Source organism: Leucopleurus acutus, assembly GCF_964270905.1.
Source record: "Leucopleurus acutus genome assembly, chromosome: 13".
Taxonomy (NCBI): Eukaryota; Metazoa; Chordata; class Mammalia; order Artiodactyla; family Delphinidae; genus Leucopleurus; species Leucopleurus acutus.
In genome coordinates this window covers 52945700-52969663 of record NC_139155.1, presented here as the reverse complement: position 1 = coordinate 52969663, position 23964 = coordinate 52945700, and the positions used below count along the sequence as shown (strand labels likewise).

The following is a 23964-nucleotide window of genomic DNA, read 5'->3' as shown; positions in this document are numbered from 1 at the left end:
GGACAGATGGGATAAAACAGGAAGGAGCAGGATGGGATTAACACTGGCTTATGCTGGGTTTGCCTCTGCAAGATTCAGAATACGCTGATGCTTTCCAGGAAATTCTTGGTGACGTGCACTTCAAGAACCCTAATGCTTCTGGGACATTTCAGCCACAGGAGACACTTGCCTCATTAGGAAGTGAAAGCTGAAGCTGACTGATTAGATGGCACTGAAGCCAGATGATAATGTGGAACTAGATATTAAGTCATATGTTGAATCCTGATAACAATTATCTCTACATCCATAGACCCCCAAACCTTAAGAAAGCCTTATTTTTTTTGTTACCAATAATGTAATGCTTTTTATCCTAATTAGGCACATGGAGGACTTCATACTCATAACACACACTCTTGGGTGGCAAGTTCACCTCACATCCTGAGCTATTCTCTGCAAGCCATGCAGGTGTAAGTCACATCCTCCTAGTGCAATCAGACAGTTCCCTGCACCTGCTGTTCTGAGAGAAGCACAAGGTTTAGTGGGTGAGAACAAAAGCTCTAGAGCCTGATAGCCCTGGATACGAGTACCAACTTCCTTAGCCTCTCTGTGCCTCGGTTTTCCCATCTGCATCTACCTTTTAGAGTTATAAGGACTTAATGAGATAATGTAAATAAAATAGTGCAGTGCCTGGCAGGGGGTTAGCTAATATTCATACCCAAGAGTGAGTTTGTTCAGTTCCTATCCAAGACTTCCCTCCACTGGAGCCCCAGCCAGTACATCGCTGTGGAAAACAACAGCTTCATGTGCACAAGGACTATAGTTGTACCATGTGGGTCCAAAACTACTTAACTGCTGGCTTCCTGGTGCCCAGCCCAGGAGAGGAATCACACTCGGTGCTGCCGACCCCTGGCTTTCACTCATTTTTTTAATCCACTTTTTTTTAAAATAAATTATTATCATTATTATTATTTTTGCGGTATGCGGGCCTCTCACTGTTGCGGCCTTTCCCGTTGTGGAGCACAGGCTCCCGACGCGCAGGCTCAGCGGCCATGGCTCACGGGCCCAGCCGCTCTGCGGCATGTGGGATCCTCCCGGACCGGGGCACGAACCCGTGTCCCCCGCATCGGCAGGCGGACTCTCAACCACTGCGCCATCAGGGAAGCCCCTAAATAAATTATTTTATTTTATTTTATTTATTTTTGGCTGTGTTGGGTCTTTGTTGCAGTGCACGGGCTTTCTCTAGTTGTGGCGAGCGGGGGCTACTCTTCGTTGAGGTGTGCGGGCTTCTCATTGCGGTGGCTTCTCGTTGCGGAGCACAGGCTCTAGGCGCGCAGGCTTCAGTAGTTGTGGCATGTGGGCTTAGTAGTTGTGGCGCACAGGCGTAGTTGCTCCATGGCATGTGGAATCTTCTGGGACCAGGGCTCGAACCGTGTCCCCTGCATTGGCAGGCGGATTCCAAACCACTGTGCCACCAGGGAAGTCCCTAATGGACTTTTATTGAGTGTCTGCAACATGCCAGTCAGGCCAGTGAGCACTTGGATAAGTTGTCTCTGTTCATTGTTATAGCTCCTTAAGTTAGGAATCGTCAGCATCCCCATTTGCAGGGAGGGGGGCTGAGGCACGGAGAGCCTGAGTAACTAATCCAAGATCAAGCAGCTCGTCAGTGGTAGGTAGTGCTAAACTCGGGTCTGTCTGGTCCCTTAACCTATGCTTCCACACGGTACCCTGCTGCCCTCGGATGATTCGGGAGAAAGATGGCATGTTTGGGGAGGTTGAATACACGAGAGTTTACCTTCAGGAGAGCTATCAGTTAAGGCTTCAGTGAGAGACTGACATTTGATCTGGACCTTGAAAGATGCACGGGAAGGCTGGACAGCACATATAGCAGAACAGGGCATGGAGCAAAGTGGATCCGGCATGAGGCCTCGATTCCTCTCACTGTCGACCCCACCCCCTCTTGATACTCTTCCCCAAACAAGACCACTTGTCTGGGGAGCCTTGAGAGGAGGCAACTCAAAGGCATCGATGTAGACCGTGGCCAGTTGGTGAGAAACAGTGGTTTAAGTATATCCTTCTGTGTGGAGAGAGAGCTTCCATGGCTTTCCAGAAGCCTGACTGTCTTGAACATGAGGTCAAGAATCAAATTCTTCTTCAAAATGATTGCCAAAAAATATCTCTTAAATTTCCTTTTAATTTGTATATTCCTTTTCACCTAAGTGAAGCAGGACCACTTTTTCATATGTGGGTGTTAAATAAATGTTTGATTAATTTCACTGCATGCGAAGTAGATTTTTTTAATAAGAAGAAAAATATGTCAGATTATATTACTGTTTTCTTCTGTCTTCCAACCCAACCACTCGTGGTTCTGAAACAGTCTCTCCAAGATGTTGGATGGCAGTAAGAATTAAAGTGGTTTCTCTACTTTCTGTTAGGCACCAGCAGTTTTGTTGGAAAACGAATTGGAAAGTTATCTCTGGCATAGGACACAGGGCTGGGCCCTTCTCAAGGCCTGCAGTTTGGTTGTTAAAGCAGAAGTGGCACAGTGATTTAGTCTTCTGTCCTCTTTGGAGCTGCTTGTTTAGGGGATTCGTGTGTTCAAGGCTCTGGGCTCTGGAGCCTGGGAACCTGGGGAGAAGGTTTTGCTGGCAGTGTAAACACGGTTGCTCCAAGTTCTGGTGTCGGTTATATACAGGCATTTCTGGAGCCTTTGGTGGCTTCATCAGCAACATGGGTATCCTGGCATTTCAGAATCCCAGGCCTGCCACCCACTTGGCCTTGGAAGCAAATCTCCAGTTTGCTCTTCTGTATGAGACATCATGTCTGCCTCACATGTAGTGTTACATTTTCTTGAGTCTGAATTCAAATTGTTATCACATGAGCTCGTAAATACCTCCCTCATCATTTATCTCAGTGTTCTCAGTTTTAAGGCACTATGGATGGCTTATATTTTATTTCATTTTATTTTCACTTCAGTAGCTGCCTCATAAAAGATTCAAGTAATACCTAAAAGCCTGGGGTCACCTAGATGCCAAAAGCAGTACCAGCATCCCAGGGCCTAGAGGAAGATATACTCATGGCATTAACGATCGGCTTTGTAGGGGGATCCAGTGCTGACTTCTGAAATGGTTTTAGCTCTTTTTCTTAGTGATTTTTACTTATTTATTTATTTTTTATTTATTTTTTTGCGGTACACGGGCCTCTCACTGTTGTGGCCTCTCCCGTTGCGGAGCACAGGCTCCAGACGCACAGGCTCAGCGGCCATGGCTCACGGGCCCAGCCGCTCACGGGCATGTGGGATCTTCCTGGACCGGGGCCCGAACCCGTGTCCCCTGCATCGGCAGGCGGACTTTCAACCACTGCGCCACTAGGGAAGCCCTCTTAGTGATTTTTAAAAAGAAATGATTAGCAAATATCTATGTCTTAAGGAGCAAAGTACCGTCTTAATGAGCCAAGTATATGAATGAATGAATCCCCTAGGTATGGGACACACAGAATACGTTTTCACATAGCCCAGCGTCTGTAGGCAGAGCGCCAGCCTCCTGCTCTAGCTCTGCGGATGGGGCAGCTGGGGATGAAGACATGCGTTGATAATAGTGTGCTTGCTAGGAGTTTATCCACAGCCATGAATATAAAACTTTATCTTAAAGAGAGAGACAGATAACCTATTTATGATGGATGTAGTTAGTGCTTCATATGAAAATTTCAGTTTTTATGCTAATCCAGCTGGGAAATCCATCACAAGTAGGATCTTAGACTTTATCAAAGGCAAAATCTTGCATCTTCTCCCAGTGTCTTATTCCCTTCCTTCTCAAGATCTGGAAATTAGCATCTGTTGGTATTTTGTGTTGACTGCGGGATCCGTGTTTTTATGCTGTTCTTAAAATAAGCCACGATTCTATGTGGAGAAGGTAGGGCCATTCAAGCACAACTTCGGTTCAGAGGGAAACAGCTGAATACGATAAACTACCCGACCCCAGAAAGAAAGAAGATTCACGAAAAGCTGTCACCCCAGGTAAGGGAGGTCTTGGATTCACGTGAGGAGGCAAAGAGAGAGTTGTATGTCTTTGGAATTCTGTTGGAAACCAGAGGAGGGTGTTCTGGAACAAATACAAGTCCCTGTCACACGGGTCTGTCAGAACATTCAGAACAGGGAGACAGGCCCCAGAACGGGCACTATTTCACGGCTGCAAGTGAACTCATTTCCCGTAACTTGCAAGTATAGCACCAACCCCAGACGTGAGTGATCAAGAAGCACTGATTATTGGTAAATCCACGAAGAGGATAAGGACAAAGAATTTCTAAAGCACTTGAATTTCCCAACAGACCTTCCTCATTATTTGGATTTCTTAAGGCTAAACATAGAACATAAACCAAACAGAAGTAGCTGAGGGGAAAAAAAAAAGTTACTTTTATTTTTGCCCTTATTCTAAATAAATTAGATTTTTGTTTGTTCGTTTTGGCCTATTGTCAGTATTGTTCCACTAGAATCTTCCATAATGCTACATCTGTTGTGGAGGAACACACATGCCACCTTACCCACTAATAATCTGTAAGACACTATTTCTCAACTACACAAAGTTATTTTTTTTATGAGTGAGAGCCCTTTTTATTTTTTAAATATTATTTTTTAAAATTTATTTTTGGCTGCATTGGGTCTTCGTTGCTGTACGTGGGCTTTCTTTAGTTGCGGTGAGCAAGGGCTACTCTTTGTTGTGGTACACGGGCTTCTCATGGCGGTGGCTTCTCCTGTTGTGGAACACGGGCTCTAGGCATGCAGGCTTCAGTAGTTGCAGCATGTGGGCTCAGTAGTTGCGACGCATGGGCTCTAGGGTGCACGGGCTTGAGTAGTTACGGCACGTAGGCTTCAGTAGTTGTGGTGCACAGGCTCTAGAGCTCAGGCTCAGTAGTTGTGGCGCACAGGCTTATTTGCTCTGCGGCATGTGGGATCTTCCCAGACCAGGGATCGAACCCGTGTCCCCTGCATTGGCAGGCGGATTCTTAACCACTGTGCCACCAGGGAAGCCTCTAAGTTATTTTTTTTAAAGGAGACTGATCTGGCAATGAAAACCCACCCTCCATGTCTTTACTAAGTGGCTTGGCTGTTTAATAAGCCTCATCAAGTTAAACAGAAAAAAAAAATCAGATTGTGGATAAAAGACCACTAGATCAATTCTGAAGTGTGAGTAGAGTCGGGAAAGACATCTCCCCATGGTGATTCCATACTGGCAGCCAGGGTAGACCTGATATGTAGATTGAGTGGAGCTGTACTTCTTGGAATGAGGTGAGGGACACCAGGCAGGACACCGTTCCCCCAAAATCTTTCCCTTTTGGTCTCTGCTGGGGCCCATAATGTTGGCATTAGTGCACTGGGCTGTGATGCACATTGGTTTGATAAACACTTGCTGGATAATGACTATGGCCTATAATCTAGCTGCTAGATGGGGAAGGATCCTCGAAGAATAAACAAGGACTAAAAAATCATAAAAGAGGAAAAACTTCCATCTGGAGTGACCTGGGAGGATTACATGGTGGGTGAACAGGAATTCTCCAGATGGATATGGGCAGAGAAAATTCTAAGAGAAGAAATTTGCATAAGTGCAGGGGAGGATGGAATAAACACATGTGAGACCAGGTCATGAAAGCCTTGACATCAGATGATCAAGAAGGGGCTGAATATTCTGGAGCAGGTGGAGACCAGAGTTACGTGTAAAGAAGGCGAAAGATGCAGAGTGGGATGAATGGAGAGGAATCAGAGGTAGGAAGAGCAGTTAAGAGGAAACTGTGAAAATCTACCAGAAAGACAGAGAGGGGCAGGAGGGAGAGAGGAGGAGAGAGAAGACTCACACTAGGATGGTGATGAGATGGTTGTGATGATGCAGTGGGATAAGGGATGGCGGGAGGAGGACGTGAACAGCAGAGATGACAAGGTCAGTGTAAACACACCAGGTTGGGGGTGCTGGCGGGACATCCCAGAGAAGATAGACCATCTGACTGTGAGATGGAGATAAGGACCCAGAGCCCAGGGGAGCTGATGGTAGAGAGGAGTCAACAGGAGCGGGTGGAGAGGAGTCAATGAAATGGGTTCAGGGAGAGGGTGCTTCATCCCAAAGCCTCCCACTTATGGGGTAGATAACCCTAGAAAGAACGCACTGAAGCCAGTGCTAGCCATTGGCATAAACTCGCTTACAGCTCCGTAGAGGGTCCTGCCAGTAAGTCCAGGGGCAATGTCATGGGTAGCCTCAAGTAAGGAGAGCTGAGTCCAGGACCTAGGCTCCTGCTAAAGGACGGCAGAGACGGCAGGCTGGACTTGGCCATGGATGATGTGTGGGCGCAGTGATGTCCATTAGGGCCTGGGATGGGAGGGTGCAGAGATTCCCCCTACTGAGGTGGGAAAGGCTGCTTCACTGTTCCATCCCGACCAGCCGGTGGGGTGTGCTGGTGCAGGGGAATAGGAAAAACTGTGGGAGTCCCAGCAACCCAGCCTTTCCCCCACACCTGCGCCCTTCCAGCCTCAAAGGCTCTCTGCTTCTGTCCAAAGAATGGGTGTGAAGCTCTTACACTTGTTCACGCAGAATAGTGAGATCTCAGACTCTAAGATTCCAGGCAGCAGAATATTTGAGCACGGTGCCCTCCACGATGCATCCATTTCAACATGAGAAGCCCTGAATTCCTGTCCCAGCTCCTCTCCCAGACGGTGACTGTCCGTGTCTTACTCCCCTGGGTAGATCTGTCCTGAGTCACTAAGTAGCCTTGAACAAAGAGCTTGGTGTCTGTGGCCCTGCGTATCCTCAGATGCGCTGTGGGAATTCTCTGTCATAGACGAAGGTCAGGTGACATAATGTATGTGAAAGTACCTCACACTGTCATTTTCTATACAAATCCTTGTTGTGTGACATCCCTGTTACCTTATCTACCCCTGAGAACTCAGAGAAAACAAAACAATCCCATGTTATGTGAACTTGCTTTTGGAACAAGAAGGGATGAACAGGTATTTGCCTTCTTCTCCCAACCTTTTTTAGGGGGAACTGCTTTTTCCTCCTTTGGTGGAAAATGGTGTCTTTTTTTCTCCCTTGCCAATTAGATGGTCCACCTCTTTTTTTCTCTAGTCCACCTTCCCTATTTGCATCATTAGACTCTCTGGAAAAAATGAAACTGATCCTCCTTAGCTCTGGCCCCGAGAGCACTTCTCATGGAGACCGCCCGTCCCTGCACGCTGGTGCACGGTGAGGCTGAGCCCTGAGGACAGCAGTGTGCCCGCAGCACCGCTGAAGGGGACAGGAGCGTCAGTGGAGGAGCAGAGAGGAGAGGCCGGGGCGGTGTGGTGCAGGAATTACAGGATAGGGCCCGCAACACTCGATGGCATCTTTTTGGTCTAATTCTAAACCCCTTCTCCCCCACCTTACATGGTGCTTGTCATATAACAGGTAGTTCATAAATATTCATCACATAAGTGGAAAGAGGAGGAAATAAGAGGGAGGGCATCCCGATCTCAACCCGCACACGATCTCAACCCACACAGCCTTCCTGCTGGTGACAAAATGGTCCCAGATGACCAGAGGCGTCCTGGATTTCACTTTTATGCCTTTTGTCTTTTTTTTCTTTTAGGTCCTCCTGGCCCCAGAGGTCCGAAAGGTGACAGAGGACAGCAGGGACCCCCGGGTCCCACTGGCAACAAGGGACAGAAAGGAGAGAAGGGGGAACCTGGCCCTCCCGGCCCGGCCGGTGAGAGGGGCCCGATCGGGCCGGTCGGCCCCCCTGGAGAGCGTGGCGGCAAAGGCTCCAAAGGCCTGCAGGGCCCCAAAGGCTCCCGCGGGTCCCCCGGGAAGCCCGGCCCTCAGGGCCCCAGTGGGGACCCAGGCCCTACCGGCCCACCAGGCAAGGACGGACTCCCGGGCCCCCAGGGCCCCCCCGGCTTCCAGGGACTGCAGGGCACCGTGGGGGAGCCTGGGGTGCCCGGGCCTAGGGGTCTGCCGGGCTTGCCTGGGGTGCCGGGCATGCCAGGTCCCAAGGGCCCACCCGGTCCCCCGGGCCCAGCAGGGGCGGCGGTGCCCCTGGCCCTGCAGAGCGAGCCAACTGCAGCACCCGAGGCCAACGGTAAGTCTGAGCCCCTCGTACCCGGGGATGGGTGCCCCCCGCCATGTGCACCCCCCACACCGCATTTTATTGGCAGTGAAGGCATCGCACAGGGTGGCCTCCGCCCCCGCTGCTCCCACGGCCCCGTGCCAGGCGGTGGTGCTCAGGCACTTGTGTTTCTCTCTAAACAGCACCAGGCCCTCCAGCACTTGTTTATAATTAGCTGAGTTGGGTCCTCGGGGACAAACTGGTCCCAAACATTTCCTTCAGGAAAGTCCGAGGCTGGCCACCCCGGACCCGTCCCTGTCCTCATTTTATGCCCTTCACCTGGGGATGGATGACCCGTGGTTAACGTGCAGATGGAACTTTCTGGTCCTGAAGGCAGATCGTATTTCTTTTTGAGAAGATGTTATGGCGCCTTCTCGTCCTTTGATAGTGAAACCTTTGGTCCAACCCTGAGTGTTGGTCTGCAACCTTTGACCCACACCCGATTCCACTTGGTTTCCTTCAGTCCAGCTCAGTCATGTTTGTTCCGTGAGCCTAGTTCTAGTTCTGGGCTCTCCCAGCCACTTGTTTACAGGTTCCACATGATTCCAGACTGACGTTGAACATCTGTGCCTGTGCTGCTTTTTGTTGCTCTGTTATTTCTGTCATTGTAAAGACGAATCCAGACACAGAGGAACAAAGGCTCAGGGTAGATATTTTCCAGATTATGTAGTTTTAACTACTGTGTATTCTGCAGGCCACTTTCCTGGACTAGTCTTTGCTCCCAGCATGTCCCCAAACGTCAGTCACTGGCTTGGCACATGGACGTGGGGAAGCAGGGCCATAGCTGTGCCTCTTAAACACAGCTGAGGAAAGGCTTAGTGCTTTCTCTGTGTGTGTGTGTGTGTGTGTGTGTGTGTGTGTGTGTGTGTGTGTGTTTTAATCAATACTTTTAAACTTTGCCTTCCTAGGCTGCCCGCCTCACTGGAAGAACTTCACAGACAAATGCTACTATTTTTCGGTTGAAAAAGAAATTTTTGAGGATGCAAAACTTTCCTGTGAAGACAAGTCTTCACATCTCATTTTCATAAACACAAGAGAGGAACAGGTATGTTTGCAGCATACTTATAGTTGGGGAAAACTGTAATTTAAGGATCGTGACACCTGGAAAGTACGTGCTTACTGAGGATTCAAAGATATCAAGAATTCATAGTCACGTAAACACAGAAGGCTGCATTTTGGAGATTTGGGCTATCTATCCAGTGACAAGAAGCATTCATGGCATGGGAATTAGGTCCTTATGCTTCCACCTGGAAGGTCTGGCTTTATCAAGCCTGGAGGTGTGTGGCTTTTACCGGTGGCCATTGAAAGAGCCGTAAGCCTGGCAGGCCAGCACCAGGCCCCTGTGGAGAGAGAGGCAGAGAGGCCTAAGCACCGTAGGGGTGGGGAGGGATGCGAGGGACCAGACGTGTGGCCTCGGCACAGTCAGGAAGAGCAGAGGAGGCCCTGGGGCAGAGCCCACACATGATACCAATGGTGACCACTCACTAGGCCCCTACTGTGTGCCAGGCACTGCATGAGGCATTATCTCTTATAAACCTCACCACATCCCTAGAGCTTATGTGTAATGTTACCCCCATCTAACAGATAAGAAAACTGAGGCCCCGCAAAGTTTAAATGATGAATACATGATGAGACAAGCAAATGCAGAGCTGAGATTGAAACTGAGGTCCAACTAGCAACAATACCGATGCTCTTTCTTTAATGCCACACTACCCCAGTGGCCTCCTTCCTTTTCCTTAAGTGTCTCTGGCAGACATGACCCTAAAAACAGATGCTTCTGCAGTAACTGACGGGGAATGAGCATCCATAAGACAGCAGTCAGGTACCTGGGCTTCAGAACACACACCTGGGCCTGATCCCAGCTCAGCCACTTGTCATCTGTCTTAGGTTGGTGGTTGTAATGGCTCAAAGACACGTTGTATGTGACACACTGGACGTGGGACCTGGCCCAGAGGAAGTGCTCAATGTTGCCGTGGCTGTTACTGTTATTTGAACGTGGGAGGGAGGGGTGGTGGAAGGGGGTGGAGCCTGGTGGGATTCATCGAGTGGTCTGGATACTTTAAGGGAGAAAGAGCGTCACTTAAATATTGCTTATAAGCTTATAAGAGGAAAAAAACGTCAAAGCCCCCAAAACAGTGCAAGACAAGTGCAGTAACAAGAGGACAGCAAAAGCAGTGCACAAATTCTGACAAACATCCTTTTTTTTGTTTTTTTTGAGACAGCTTTATCTTATTCAAATCTCATATGCTTCTCTGTTAAAGTCTGATAAACATCCTCTTATAAAGTGTCCTTCTTTTCTAAACATTGAGGGGAAAGTCCCCCAAACATCTGTTCAAGAAATAGTAATGTACCGTTTCTGATTTATTTTTCAGCAATGGATCAAAAAGCAGATGGTAGGGAGAGAGAACTACTGGATCGGCCTCACAGACTCAGAGCAGGAAAACGAATGGAAGTGGCTGGATGGGACATCTCTAGAGTATAAGTGAGTCTCAGAAACTTCCAGATTGCTGGTCAGGCTCTCACTGGTCTATGTTTTCACCTCTTGCCAGACTGACTTCCTACAGTTTCTTCCTGAACGACCTTGTGTCCTACACGTTCCTCAAACTGAGGCTCCAGGTACCAGCTGCATGTTTATTTCCATGTAGGGAAATTATGGTTGAGAATCAATATGCCGTAAAAATAGGGGTTTTCTTTTTTCTTTTCATGGAGTGAATTTTTTTTCATTTCTACAAAAACAAACAAAACAACAAACAAAATAAACCACCAGACTCATAAAACCACCCAGGATGGCACTTGTGGCCGAGCGTGCTCTTTAAATGCTGCCGCGAAGGCCAAAGAGGCCCCAGGCTCCCCAGCATGGTCCGAGCTCACCAGCCACGTTTCTGACGAGAGCCGGGCACTCCCTTCAGGATGACGCCATCGACGCCCTGACCCCCTCTGTGCTTCTGGCCAGAGTGTGGGGATGAACTACAGGTTGATGACTGTCCTACACACAGAAAGTTCAAGTACACCACAAATGAAGGCGTTTGTGGGATGACCGTGTCCTGCAGGCTTGAAGAGTCTCTCTAAGTCCGATGTGACCCGAGTTCTATAAAGGCAGCAACAGAGAAGAGAAGCACTTCACAGAACCTTCTCGGAGCTCCTAGGGGCACAGACATCTCTATGAGCCTCATCTGACCCCGGTGTCCACTCCTGCCCTAATCCTACCCCATGGTCTGAAGAGGACCAAATTGTGCCCATTTAAATTTCACCTCTTTATCCTACTCCTGGTTTGCCTCTAATGGATGTGAAAATATGCGACACACACTGTACCAAATGGAGCAGAATTTATAAAAACCCACCTTTCCTTTGCTGGAGACAGAGAAGGCAGGCCCCGCAGAGGTTCAAGCAGGCGTGTGGGCATCTCGGCTTCAGGACCATGTCCCGAGCATGGAGGAACCACAGCATCCTTGGCACTGGGAGAGGAGAAAGCGAGGGTGTTTCAGGTCCAAGACAGCATCACGGGCATCGAGGCTGGAGCAGTAGAGGTCAAGGACAGGGAACAGGGGTTAGAGGGGATGGAGGGGCCAGAGAGAGTTCCTGTGCATGTCTGTGCATGGGGGTAGACAGACAGGCTTCTTTATACTTTTAAATCCTCCACGTGAAAAGCATGATTAGAGGATATAGGTGGAAACCAGACTAAGGCCATTTATTTTATTTAAAAAACTTTTACTTAAAAATTGTGGTAAAATATATATAACATAACAATTACCATTTAAACCATTTTTAAGTGTAGATTCCAGTGTCCACTACATCTACATTGTTGTGTAAACTTCACCACCATCCATCTGCAGAATTTTTTCATCTTCCCACACTGAAACCCTGTCCACGTTAAATAATAACTCTCTATTCCCCCCAGCCTGTAGTACCTACCCTTCTACTTTCTGTCTCTATGAATTTGACTCCTTTAAGTCACTCATGTATGTGGAATCATTCAGTATTTGTCCTTTTGTAACCGGCTTATTTGACTGAGCATAATGTCTTCATGGTTCATCCATGCTGTAGCACGTGTCAGAATTTCTTTCCTCTTTAAGGCTCACTAATATTCTATAGTATGGATGGACCACAGTTTGTTTATCCATTCATCCATGGATGGACATGTGGGTTGCTTCCAACTTTTGGCTACTGTGAATAATGCTGCTATGAACACAGATGTGTAAATATGGGAATTCAGTTTTCAGCACAATCCTAGACCTCATTCCATGTGACCCTTATCACCCCCATGGGAGAGGTGGAAATGATCAGCCTAGAATGGACCTGACCCCCGAGGTGGGGCCACATAGCCAGGCACTGGGTCTATGGTCTTACCATTGTGGGGGGTTTGGGGGGAATGTTTAGAGAAAGATAGTATGTTTATTTTTTATTTTGGCTGCGGGTTGTAGTTGCGGTATGCAGGTTCTCCGGATCTTTCATTGTGGCACGCAGGCTCTTTGTTGTGTGGCGTAGGCTTCTCTCTAGTTGTGGCATGCGGGTTTCTCTTCTCTCTCTAGTTGTGGTGCATGGGCTCCAGAACACATGGGCTCCATAGTTGCGGCATGCGGGCTCTCTAGCTGAGGTGTGCGAGCTCAGTAGTTGTGGCACACAGGCTTAGTTGCCCCGTGGCATGTGGATCTTAGTTCCCTGACCAGGGATCGAACCCGTGTCCCCTGCATTGGCAGGCAGATTGTATACCACTGGACCACCAGGGAAGTCCCGACAATATATGTTTTTGCTCCTGCAGCCCATCACAAGTGCTGTGCTGGAGCGCATGCTGGAAATTTTGGGTCCATAGCTAGGTTCATCCTACTACAAGGGAGTTCTGGGTGGGGGCTGGCAAAGGCCATTTCTTTTAAAAGAACGACCAAACTTCAAGGTGGAACATTTGAAGATTTTAGGTCTGCTCCGAAGGTGAGCCCCAGACTGCCCCCAGGGCAAATGGATATCTGCCTCCTGGCTCAGCAGACATCCTGTCTGCTCCCTGCGCACCTGTCCTTGTGGAGACGAAGCCACACCACACCCTGGCACTCGGGAATTTGGCCGCCAGCCCGAGGAGGGCATCCAGCACAGCAGATATATGCTTCAGGAGAGTCAAAACAGTTGTGAGAGTTGTCACCTAAAATTGGACCAGTGGTGGGGGGGACTGAAAGACTGAAGGCCTACTCGTGTTGCCAAGATTTTAGTTGCCCAACTAAGGACATGGGTTTTAAAAATCACCTATCAACGGGGACTTCCCTGGCGGTCCAGTGGTTAAGACTCCACACTTCCAGTGCAGGGGGGGCACGGCTTCGATCCCTGGTCAGGGAACTAGGATCCCACATGCTACACAGCACAGGCAAAAAAAAAAAAAAAAAAATCACCTGTCAACAAATCTCAGCACGAAAACAACAAGAATAAAACCAAGAAAAGGCAGTTGGCCATCACACGTACACACAGAGTTGTCCTCATTTTTCTCTTTTCACCACAGACCTGTGAGAACTTCATTCTTGCCCAGCACCAGTCCTCTGACTGGACATTGGGATCCACTGGCCCACAGTCCCATGATAACATTCAGTGAATTATCCTGGAGTGTCCACCATGACCCAGCCTCTGTGCTGGTTTGGAGGATGTTTTCTGGAGTTTGGGGCACAATACGAGCGAGAGGTACTGTTCTTCTACTCATGTAAAAACAGTCTGATTTCCAGGACCCTGTCACAATCAAGAAGACAGACACTCTGACCCTAAATGTGGATACAGTGAAGAGCGGGGCTTCAAAGGAGGTTTGAAAGCTCTCCTCTCAGTAATTAATAGAACAAGTATTGAAGAGATAGAAAAACCAAGAGGGATATAGCAGACACTATCAACTAACTTGACTTCATTGATATTTATGGGACTTTTCACCCAACAACTACAAATACACATTCTTTTCAAGTGCGTATGGTATGTTCACCAAGATCAACTATGGGCTGGGTCATCAAACAAGTCTCCATAAATTTAAAAGCGCTGGAATTATGTAGTGTATGTTCTCTCACCAAAACAAAATTGAATTAGAAATCAATAACAAAAAGATATCTGTAAAATCACCAAATATTTGGAAATTAAAGACACACTTCTAAATAACCCACGGAGCAAAGGAGAAATCACAAAGGAAATTTGCAAATGTTTCAAAGACAAAACATATCAAAATCTGTGAGATGCAGCTAGAACAGTATATAGAGGGGCATTTATAGATTTAAAATGCTTATATTAGAAAAATATTTTAAAGTTGAAAAGTAATGATCTAAGCTTCTACTTTATGAGGGTAGAATAAGAAATGCAAATTAATCCCAAAGCAAGCAAAAGGAAGGAAATAATAATGACTGGAAAGCAACGAAATAGAAAACAGACAAACCAGGGAGAAGACCAGTGAAATCAGGAGCATGTCAAAGCTGGTCTTTCTACTCTTGATGGAATAAATGTCGGTGTGTCATTTGGCAAAGGTCATCACTGTCAGTGGAGACTGCCTGGTAGGCACGGGGCAGTCAAACACACATGGGATGGAGACTCTGCCCACTTGCTCAAAGCAGAACTGTAAGGGAGCCTTGGAAGGCCTTTCCTGCCCACCCTGCTTGCAGTTGCCCACCTTAGATCATCAGAGATGTGCTGTGCTTCCTGAGAGTCTCCCAAAACACACTTGAAGCTCCTCTCTTCCTCTTGTCCATTTCTTGGTCCCCTGCACAGGATATCATTTAACGGGAGCATGCTGTCAAGTTACGAGTAACAGCTTTCATCTCTGCACTGCAAAGACAAAACATGGGTTGCCCTTCTGTCCACACAGATGGCTACACGTAATATTATATGCTACATTTTTAGAATATAGAACCGTAGAATGGTAAGGACCAGAAGGGAACCTTTGGCATCATCTACTTCAATACTCACTCGCTCTGGTCATGCCTCATGTTTGTATCAGTGGCACTGGCTTTGGCCACTAGAGAGAAATCTTCCACTGTTCAGACCTCTATAGCGGGAGAAAATTCTACAGCAAAGAAACACTTCTCACTACTAAGATTTTCCTGCTTTGAGGCCAGGCTCTTACCAGGAGAAGTTTCTTGGCCATGAAGGCTCAGTCAATCTTGTGGTCGATGAGAAATACTAAGTTGTGAGAGTTGGAAGGGGCTGTTCCCAGAATTGAGTTTGTGCTCTACCTCCATTAGTATAAACCCAGAATCCTGGGGGTTGTTTCACACCCACTGGCTGAGGTGCTTGCGATGATTCCAGCTCCCTGGAAGAGGGAGTCCCGATGCTTCCATGGTCCCCAGTGTACTCAAAATACAGTGTCCAAGTACATACACACGTTGCTACCCAACCACTTCTGTGACGTGTATGTTATAATGTGGCATTCAAGGATCTGGCGCCCAGGTTTCAGCCATTCTTCTTTCCAGAATCTACCTATGAATGAGGTTTAGGCAACATTTAAGCTGAAATTCTTCTCCAAAATATATACATTCTATTTATCTGACACGTTCTGCTCTATTACAAGCATGCAGACTGGGGGGATTTGCCACAAATCATTCCATGTGATTTTAGCTTTTCCAAAGAGATGCTGTGAGACTTAGTCTTTGAGACAAATTCCTCCTGCAGCCTGGCTTCAGGCTACTCCACCGCACATCCATGCTGGTCCCACCTGAGTCACTCCACTCACAGCCACCTTCTACCTTTAGTCCTGAAGGATTGCTTTAAGCACTGCATGTGAAGAATTCCAGTGACCTGGAAAAAAACGAATGGAGGATGGTGATAAAGACAATCTCCTTTCTTATCAAGCAGTTCTCTTTTTGTCTCATCTGTAAATCCCTTTTATCTACTCAAAAGGGCAAGGAAATACAAGGGGAAAATATTAAACAGATCTTCTATCAGAATTCCTATTTATGCAATTTCCCAACTAACTGGGAGATAAAGAATATTAAATGTCCTGTCAGTATGCATCGAGAATCACCATCTCAAATTTGATAAACAAAATTGGAATGGAACCCCCTCGTATAACTACAGAAATGAGCAACGTGTACACCGACAACATCAAACTGCCCAGGCATTGCTGACATTTCCGGGAGGGTCCTTCGAGGCGGAAACACACACACAAAAAAGCTTGCCTGAAAGTTTCCTTCATCTTCATCTCTTTCTGGCATCGCTGTGACAGTCTGAGGGTTTTACCTCATTTGTTTCTTGCCTGTGATATAATTTCTGAGAGGGCTGGGACTCTATTCTCCACAGTGCCGTGTTGCCATCAGCTAGCATTATTTATCCCTGGCACATAGCTGGTGCTCTGTGAATATCTGTCGAATGAAAGAGTTAACAAATGACTATTTCTGACTTCCACCTGAGTATCGTCCCACATTTACTCTCATCAGTTGATGGTTTCATCTAAATTATCTCTTCATCACTAGATTTATTTAAGTGAGTTCACTTCATTTTATAAAATATCGCAAAATATACAGTTGGCTTGGGGGAGTCCATGCTACCTTGTTACATCCTTTAACTGTAAATTTCAACTCTCCTTTCCCATCGCCCTGATTTTTGCTGGTCTTGTCATCGAAAGAAGTAGGACAACATGGGCTCTGTCCCCAGGTGACCCTGGTAAGAGCCTGGCCTCAGAAAAGGAAAATCTTAGTAGTGAGAAGTGTTTCTTTGCTGTAGAACTTTCTCCTGCTATCAGGGTCTGTACAGTGGAAGATTTCTCTCTAGCGGCCAAAGCCGCAGCCACTCTGATACGAACATGAAGCATGGACCAGAGTGAGTTATTATTAGATGATGCTGGTTGGGTAATGAGTCATCGTTTATGGGAAGCACTTCCTGCTGCAGATGTTTTTTCGGACCCTCCGCACGAGGCAAGCTTGTCCTCTTAGGAGGTAACCACAAGCTTCTGTGCAAAGACCTGGTTCTCGGAGAAAACGTAGTCTTTCAAGTTTTGAGTCTTGGAAGCACATCTAATTTATTGCTTGGAAATAGAGTCAGGAACAGCAAACGTTGGCAAAGGGGTGCTTTAAGCAGCAGCATGCAAGTTAAGCCCCAAATGAGCTCATCCTAAAGAAAACTTGTTTTAAAGACTTTAATCTCTCTCCCAAAAAAGGCAGTGAGATGTATTAAGTCATTTTCAGTAAGAATAAATTACTATTTCTTTCTATAGCAATTAACTATCTACAACTTAGCCAGAAAACCATAACCAAGTGTTTATAATTGTAGGTTCTTGTAAGTGTACATCAAGCGTCTTTCACTCTCTCTGCCTGACTCTGACTTGTTAGAGACAAGATATCAGAACGTACGAGGTTCCCTCTGGGTTCTTCCAAGAATGTGTGTGTGTGTGTGTGTGTGTGTGTGTGTGTGTGTGTGTGTGTGTGTGTTCCTCAGAATGCATACACATTCACACACAGATATACACCCACGTGCCCAGCAGTCAGCATTCCAGTGCACGTTAGAAAGCTGTCATTCATCTAACTGTGTTGGAGACAGATTTACTCTCTCAGCAATGTGATGAAGCAGCTCAGTGAGCTGATTGCACTGTGGCAATGATAACAAGCCTGCAGGGAGATGCTGCATAACACAGTGCTCTGCAAAACAGCTGCTTATTCTGAATCCAAGTGTGCACAGCTTTTTAAACAGTGCATTTTCATTCCCAGACAAATGACAGGCCTTGGTTTTGTTTTTTACATTTCTCTGCTGCTCTTGGGTAAAGAAAACTTCTCTGTGACTTTGCAAATAATACTTGATTTCTGTTTTCTTAAAAGAAATTGGAAAGCTGGACAGCCAGATAACTGGAGTCATGGCCATGGGCCTGGAGAAGACTGTGCTGGGCTGATTTATGCTGGGCAGTGGAACGACTTCCAATGTGAGGACATCAATCACTTCATTTGCGAAAAAGACGGGGAGACAGGTAAGCAGCAGAGGGGATTTAAGAGAGAGCCGCTGAGCTTATATCTTATTAAAGGGCAAGAGGTGATGAGTATAAGGGATCTGAATGTAGGCTCGGTAATCGGGTTCCAGTCCTGGTTCTGCCATTTACTAGCTGGGCAAGCTATTAACCTCAGGGAAATAATAATATCTTCTTAATGGGGTTGTTGTGAGGACTTAAATAAGTTAATAAATGTGCCTAATGTAGAGGAAGTACTCAATAAATATTAGACTAAAAGGCCTAGGTCATGACCTTATAATATTGTCAGTCAATTGTTATTTAACATATGGCACCAGTGTTAAGTCTTTTTCATAGAGTTCCATGCACGGATAATTCAGGTGGCCAAGCATTCAATTCCACATGTATTTATTGAGCATTTACTATGGGCCAGATGCTGTGCTAGATAATGTAGGGATATAGTTTCCCCACCTCCTTATAAGCTCATAAGCCTAAGAGGCATTTGGAGATTCTTTTTTTCATTTCAAAAGGTACTTATGTAAAGCTTCATTAAATACATGACCCTCTTCAGGACATAGCATCTTAGTTTTCTTCATCAGAACTACATTTGAAAGTTTGTGGTGGGGGAAGGAAGAAATGGGGGTGAATGGTAATAGGTATGGGTTTCTTTTAGGGGTGATGAACATGTTCTAAAATATTAGATAGTTCTAAACTCTACAACCTTGTGAATATTATGTAATTCTATCTCATAAAGTCTTTCTTTTGAAAGTTGGTGGGAGACCTTGAAGGGCAGGCACTATCTTTGTGCTCTCCCTCTGCTGTGCTCCACAGCACCAGTATCACCCCAAGGGGAGCTTCTACACACGTCTGATGCCCAGTGTTTTGCAGCTGCCACCCAGGGAACACCCCTGGATCTCCTGGCTCTAGTGGCCAGTGAGCTTGCATTCCTGGGTCCCATGAGACTATAACAAACAAATCATTCTTGGCCAGCTGCTATCCCCAGGGGACTGTGCAGACAGCAAACTGAATCATACCCCCAGTATTTCTGTGAAAGAGGCCTATTTGCTTGTCCTGGAGTTTCAGCAAGAGGGGTAGGCTTCTGGTTTGGCTCATCTAGGGACCTACTGAGGTGCCCTCCAGGGACAAAGGCTGGTGGATGCCATCTTTGTGACCTCCCTCTGCCTCGTGACAGGGTGCAGGTAGCTCCCAGGATGGAGCTTGTACACTCGTCTGGCACCCTGATTTTTGCAACAACTGTGCAGGAGACACTTCTAGGTCACCCAGTTCTGGTGGCCAGTGGGACATACCTTTCAGTCCCATAAGACTATAAATATTTGCATATTTTAAAAGCTGCTGCCTGAAGGTCTAGTTTCTAATCAGCAAGACTCTAGTTGCTGACTGAGATCCTCCCCTTTGGGGCACTGACAGGTCTTGGCACACTCAAATGCTAGGAGCCACTAAAAATAAAAAAGGCTGCTTGAACAATCACAGTGGTTTGAAGGACAAGCAAGAGCTAGGGCAGGACTGAAAGATAAGGTTCATTCCTACAAGATGCCACTCCCTCAAGACTGGGAAAGAGGGTTGTTTTATCTAGTTTGACAACACAGAGAGTCAAGCGAAATGAAGAAAGATACATATGTTCTGAATGAAAGAACAAGATAAAACCTTATAAAAAGTCCTTAATGGAGATAAGTGATGTACCTATTAAAAAGTTCAAAATAATAGTTATAAAGATGCTCACACTGAACTCGGGAGAAGAAGAGATGAACACAGTTAGAACTTCAATAAAGAGATAGAAAATATAAGAAAGTACCAAATAGAAGTTACAGAGCTGAAGAATACAATAACTGAACTGGAAAATATATACTAGTAGGGTTCAGTAGCAGACTAGATGAAGCAGAAGAAAGGATCAGTGAGCTCAAAAGCAGGGCAGTGGAACACACCCAGTGGAGAAGCAAAAAGAAAAAAGAATGAAAAAACGTGAAGATAGTTTAACGTACCTATGAGACAACGTGAGGTGGTCCAACATTCACATTATAGGGGCCCAGAAGGAGAAGAGAGGGGTAAAGGGGCAGAAACTTCTTGAAGAAATAATGGCTGAAAACTTCCCCAACCTTGGGAAGGAAACAGACATCCAAACCCAGGAAACCCAGAGTTCCAAATAGGAGGAACCCAAAGAGACCCACACCAAGACACATTACAATTAAAATGTCAGAAGTTAAAGACAAGGAGAGAATCTTAAAAGCAGCAAGAGAAAAATAACTTGTTACATACAAGGGAACCCCTATGGACTGTCACCTGATTTTTCAGCAGAAACTTGGCAAGCCAAAAGGGAGTGGAATGGTTTTATTAAAAGTGTTCAAAGAAAAAAACTTGCAGTTAAGAATACTCTACCCAGCAAAGTTATCCTTCAGAATTGAAAGAGAGAGTTAGTTTTCCACACAAGCAAAACCTAAAGGAGTTCACCACCACTAGACCAGCCTTACAAGAAATGTTAAAGAGGCTTCTTTACGCTGAAAAGAAAGGGTGCTAATTAAAAACAGGGAAACATATGAAAGTATAAATCTCACTGGTAAAGGTCAAAATATATTTACCTTTACATATATATAGTGAAATTCAGAATACTCTAATGTTGTAAAGGTAGTGGATTAACACTTATAAAGCTAGTATAAAGGTTAAGAGACAAAAGTAATAAAAATAACTATAACTACAATGATTTGTTAAGGGATACACAAGATTAAAAGATATAAATTGTGACATCAAAAACATAAAATGGTGTGGGGGCAGGGAGTAAAAACACAGAGTTTTAGAATGCATTCAAACTTAAGCTGTTATTAAAATAGACTATTATAAATATAAATTGTTATACGTAAGCCTCATGAAAACCACAATGCAAAAACCTATAGTAGATATATAAAAGATAAATAGAAAGGAATCTAAGCCTACCACTACAGAAAATCATCAAGTCACAAAGGAAGAGAGCAAGAGAAGAAGAAACAGAGGAACTACAAAACAGCCAGAAAACAATTAACAAAATGGCAAGTAATACATATCTTTTAATAATTATTTTAAACATAAATGGACTACATTCTCCAGTCAAAAGACATAGAATGGCTGAATGGATAAAAATACAAGACCCGTCTATATGCTGCCTACAAGAGACTCACTTCAGATGAAGGATACACACAGACTGAAAGTGAAGATGTAAAAAGATATTCCATGCAAACGGAAACACAAAGAAAGATGGGGTAGCTATATTTATATCAGACATAATAGGCTTTAAAACAAACACTGGAATAAGAGACAAAGAAGGTCATTATATAGTGATAAAGGAATCAATCCAACAAGAGTATATAACATTTGTAAATATTTATGCACCCAACATAGGAGCACCTAAGTAAAAAAAAGCAAATATCGACAGACCTAAAGGGAGAAATAGACAGCAGTACAGTATTAGTACCCCACTTTCATCAGTGAATAGATCATCCAGACCAAAAAATCAATAAGGAAACATTGGCCTTAAATGGCACATTAGATCAGGTGGACCTAACTGATAGAAAAAATCCCATCCAAAAGCAACAGAATACACATTCTTCTCAAGTGTACATGGAACATTCTCCAGAATATATCATGTTAGGCCACACAAAAAAAGTCTCAATAAATTTAAGAAGATTGATTTCTAGCCTCATACCATTGTGACTGGAAAAGATGCTTGATATGGCTTCAATCACAAGAAGAAAACTGGAAAAATCACAAATATGAGGAGATTAAACAACATGCTACTGAACAACCAGTGGGTCAAGGAAGAAATCAAAAAGGAAGTAAAAAATATAGTGAGACAAATGAAAATGCAACATACCAAGACTTATGGGATGTAGCAAAGCAGTTCCAGGAGGGAGGTTCATAGCAATACATCCTATATCAAGAAAAAAATATCTCAGATAACCTAACCTTACCCCTCAGGGAACTAGAAAAAGAACAAATGAAGCCCAAAGTTAGTTGAAGGAAGGAAATAAAGATCAGAGTGGAAGTAAATGAAATAGAGACTAAAAAGATAATAGACAAGATTAATGATAGAGCTGGTATTTGAAAGATAAACAAAATCGACAAACTTTTAGCTAGATTTACCAAGAAAAAAATATGGGCTCAAATATATGCAATCAGAAATGAGAGAGGAGACACTGTAACCGGTATCACAGAAATACAAAGATCACTATGAACAATTATACACCAACAAATTGGACAACCTATGAGAAATAAATTCCTAGAAACATACCATCTACAAAGAAATGAATCATGAAGAAATAAAAAAATCTGAACAGACCAATTACTAGTAAAGAGATTGAATAAGTAATCAAAAACCTCCCAATAAACAAAAGTCCAGGGCCAGATGGCTTCATTAGTGAATTCTACCAAACGTTTAAAGAAAAATTAATACCAATCCTTCTCAAACTCTTCCAAAAAATAGAAGAGGAGGAAACACTTCCAAACTCATTTTATGAGGCCAGCATTACCCTGATACCAAAGCCAGACAAGGACACTACAAGAACAGAAAATTACAGGCCAATATCCTTGATGAACTATAGATGTAAAAATCCTCAACAAAATATTAGCAAACCGAATTCAACAATACAGTAAAAGAATTATATGCCATGATCAAGTGGGATTTATTCCAGGGATATAAGGATGGTTTAACATCCACAAATCAATCAATGAGATACACTATATTAACAGAATGAAAGAAAAAAATCATATATCATCTCAATAGATGCAGAAAAGCATTTGACAAAATTCAGTGTTCATTTATGATTAAAAAAAACCACTCTCAAATGGATTCCCTGTAGAGGGAAACTCTCTATAGAGGGTCTGTGACAAGCCCACAACTAACATCATACTCAATGGTGAAAAGCTGAATACTTTTGTTCTAAGATCAGGAACAAGACAAGGATGCCCACTCTCACCACTTTTATTCAGCATAGTATTGGAAATCCTAGCCAGAGCAATTAGGCAAAAAAAAAAAAAAAAAAAAAAAGGCATCCAAATCAGAAAGGAAGAAGTAAAACTGTCGCTATTTGCAGGTAACATGATATTTTATATACAGAAAACCCTAATGGCTCCACCAAAAAAAAAAATGTTAGAACTAATAAATGAATTCTGTAAAGTCACAGGACACAAAAATCAATGTACAAAAATAACGTTGTGTTTCCATACACTATAACAAACGATCAGAAAGAGAAATTAGGGAAACAATACCATTTGCAGTTGCATCAAAAAGGAAAAAAATACCTAGGAATAAATTTACCCAAGGAGGTGAAAGACCTGTACACTGAAAACTATAAGACATTGATGAAAGAAACTGAAGAAGACCCAAATAAACAGAAAGATATTCTGTGTTCATGGATTGGAAGAATATTGTTAAAATGTCCATACTATCCAAAGCAATCTACAGATCCAATGCAATCCCTAGAAAAATTCCTATGGCATTTTTCACAGAAATAGAACAAACAATCCTAAAATTTGTATGGACCATGAAAGACCCCAAATAGCCAAAGTAATCTTGAGAACGAAGAGCAAAGCTAGACACAGTCCCTGATTTCAAACTATATTACAAAGCTACAGGGATCAATACAGTGTGGTAGTGGCATAAAAACAGATACATAGATCAGTGAAACAGAATATATATAACCCAGAAATAAATCCATGCATATGGATTATTGGTCAACTAACTTATGATAAAGGAGCCAAGAATATACAGTGGGGAGAGGACAATCTCTTCAATAAATGCTGTTGAGAAAACTGGACAGCCACATGCAAAAGAATGAAACTGGACCACTCTCTTATACCATACACAAAAATAAGCTCAAAATGGGTGAAAGACTCAAATGTAAGACCTGAAACCATAAAATTCCTGGAAGAAAACATAGGTGATAATCTCCTTGACATTGATCTTGGCAATGATTTTTTGGATCTGACAACAAAAGCAAAAATAA

The 23964-nt window shown here is 44.5% G+C and overlaps 1 protein-coding gene across 1 annotated transcript in view; it reads left to right on the top strand.

Annotated features, from left to right (window-relative positions):
* Positions 1-18942, top strand: part of COLEC12 (collectin subfamily member 12) — a gene marked incomplete at both ends in the record, with an annotated part of 161217 nt that extends 142275 nt beyond the window's left edge. The window contains 5 exons of the mRNA XM_082853716.1: positions 7585-8073; positions 9009-9145; positions 10473-10582; positions 17853-17998; positions 18806-18942. Of these exons, the coding sequence (XP_082709842.1) occupies positions 7585-8073; positions 9009-9145; positions 10473-10582; positions 17853-17998; positions 18806-18942 (1019 nt within the window). The remainder of the gene's footprint in view (positions 1-7584; positions 8074-9008; positions 9146-10472; positions 10583-17852; positions 17999-18805) is intronic.
* Positions 18943-23964: the final 5022 nt, after the last annotated feature.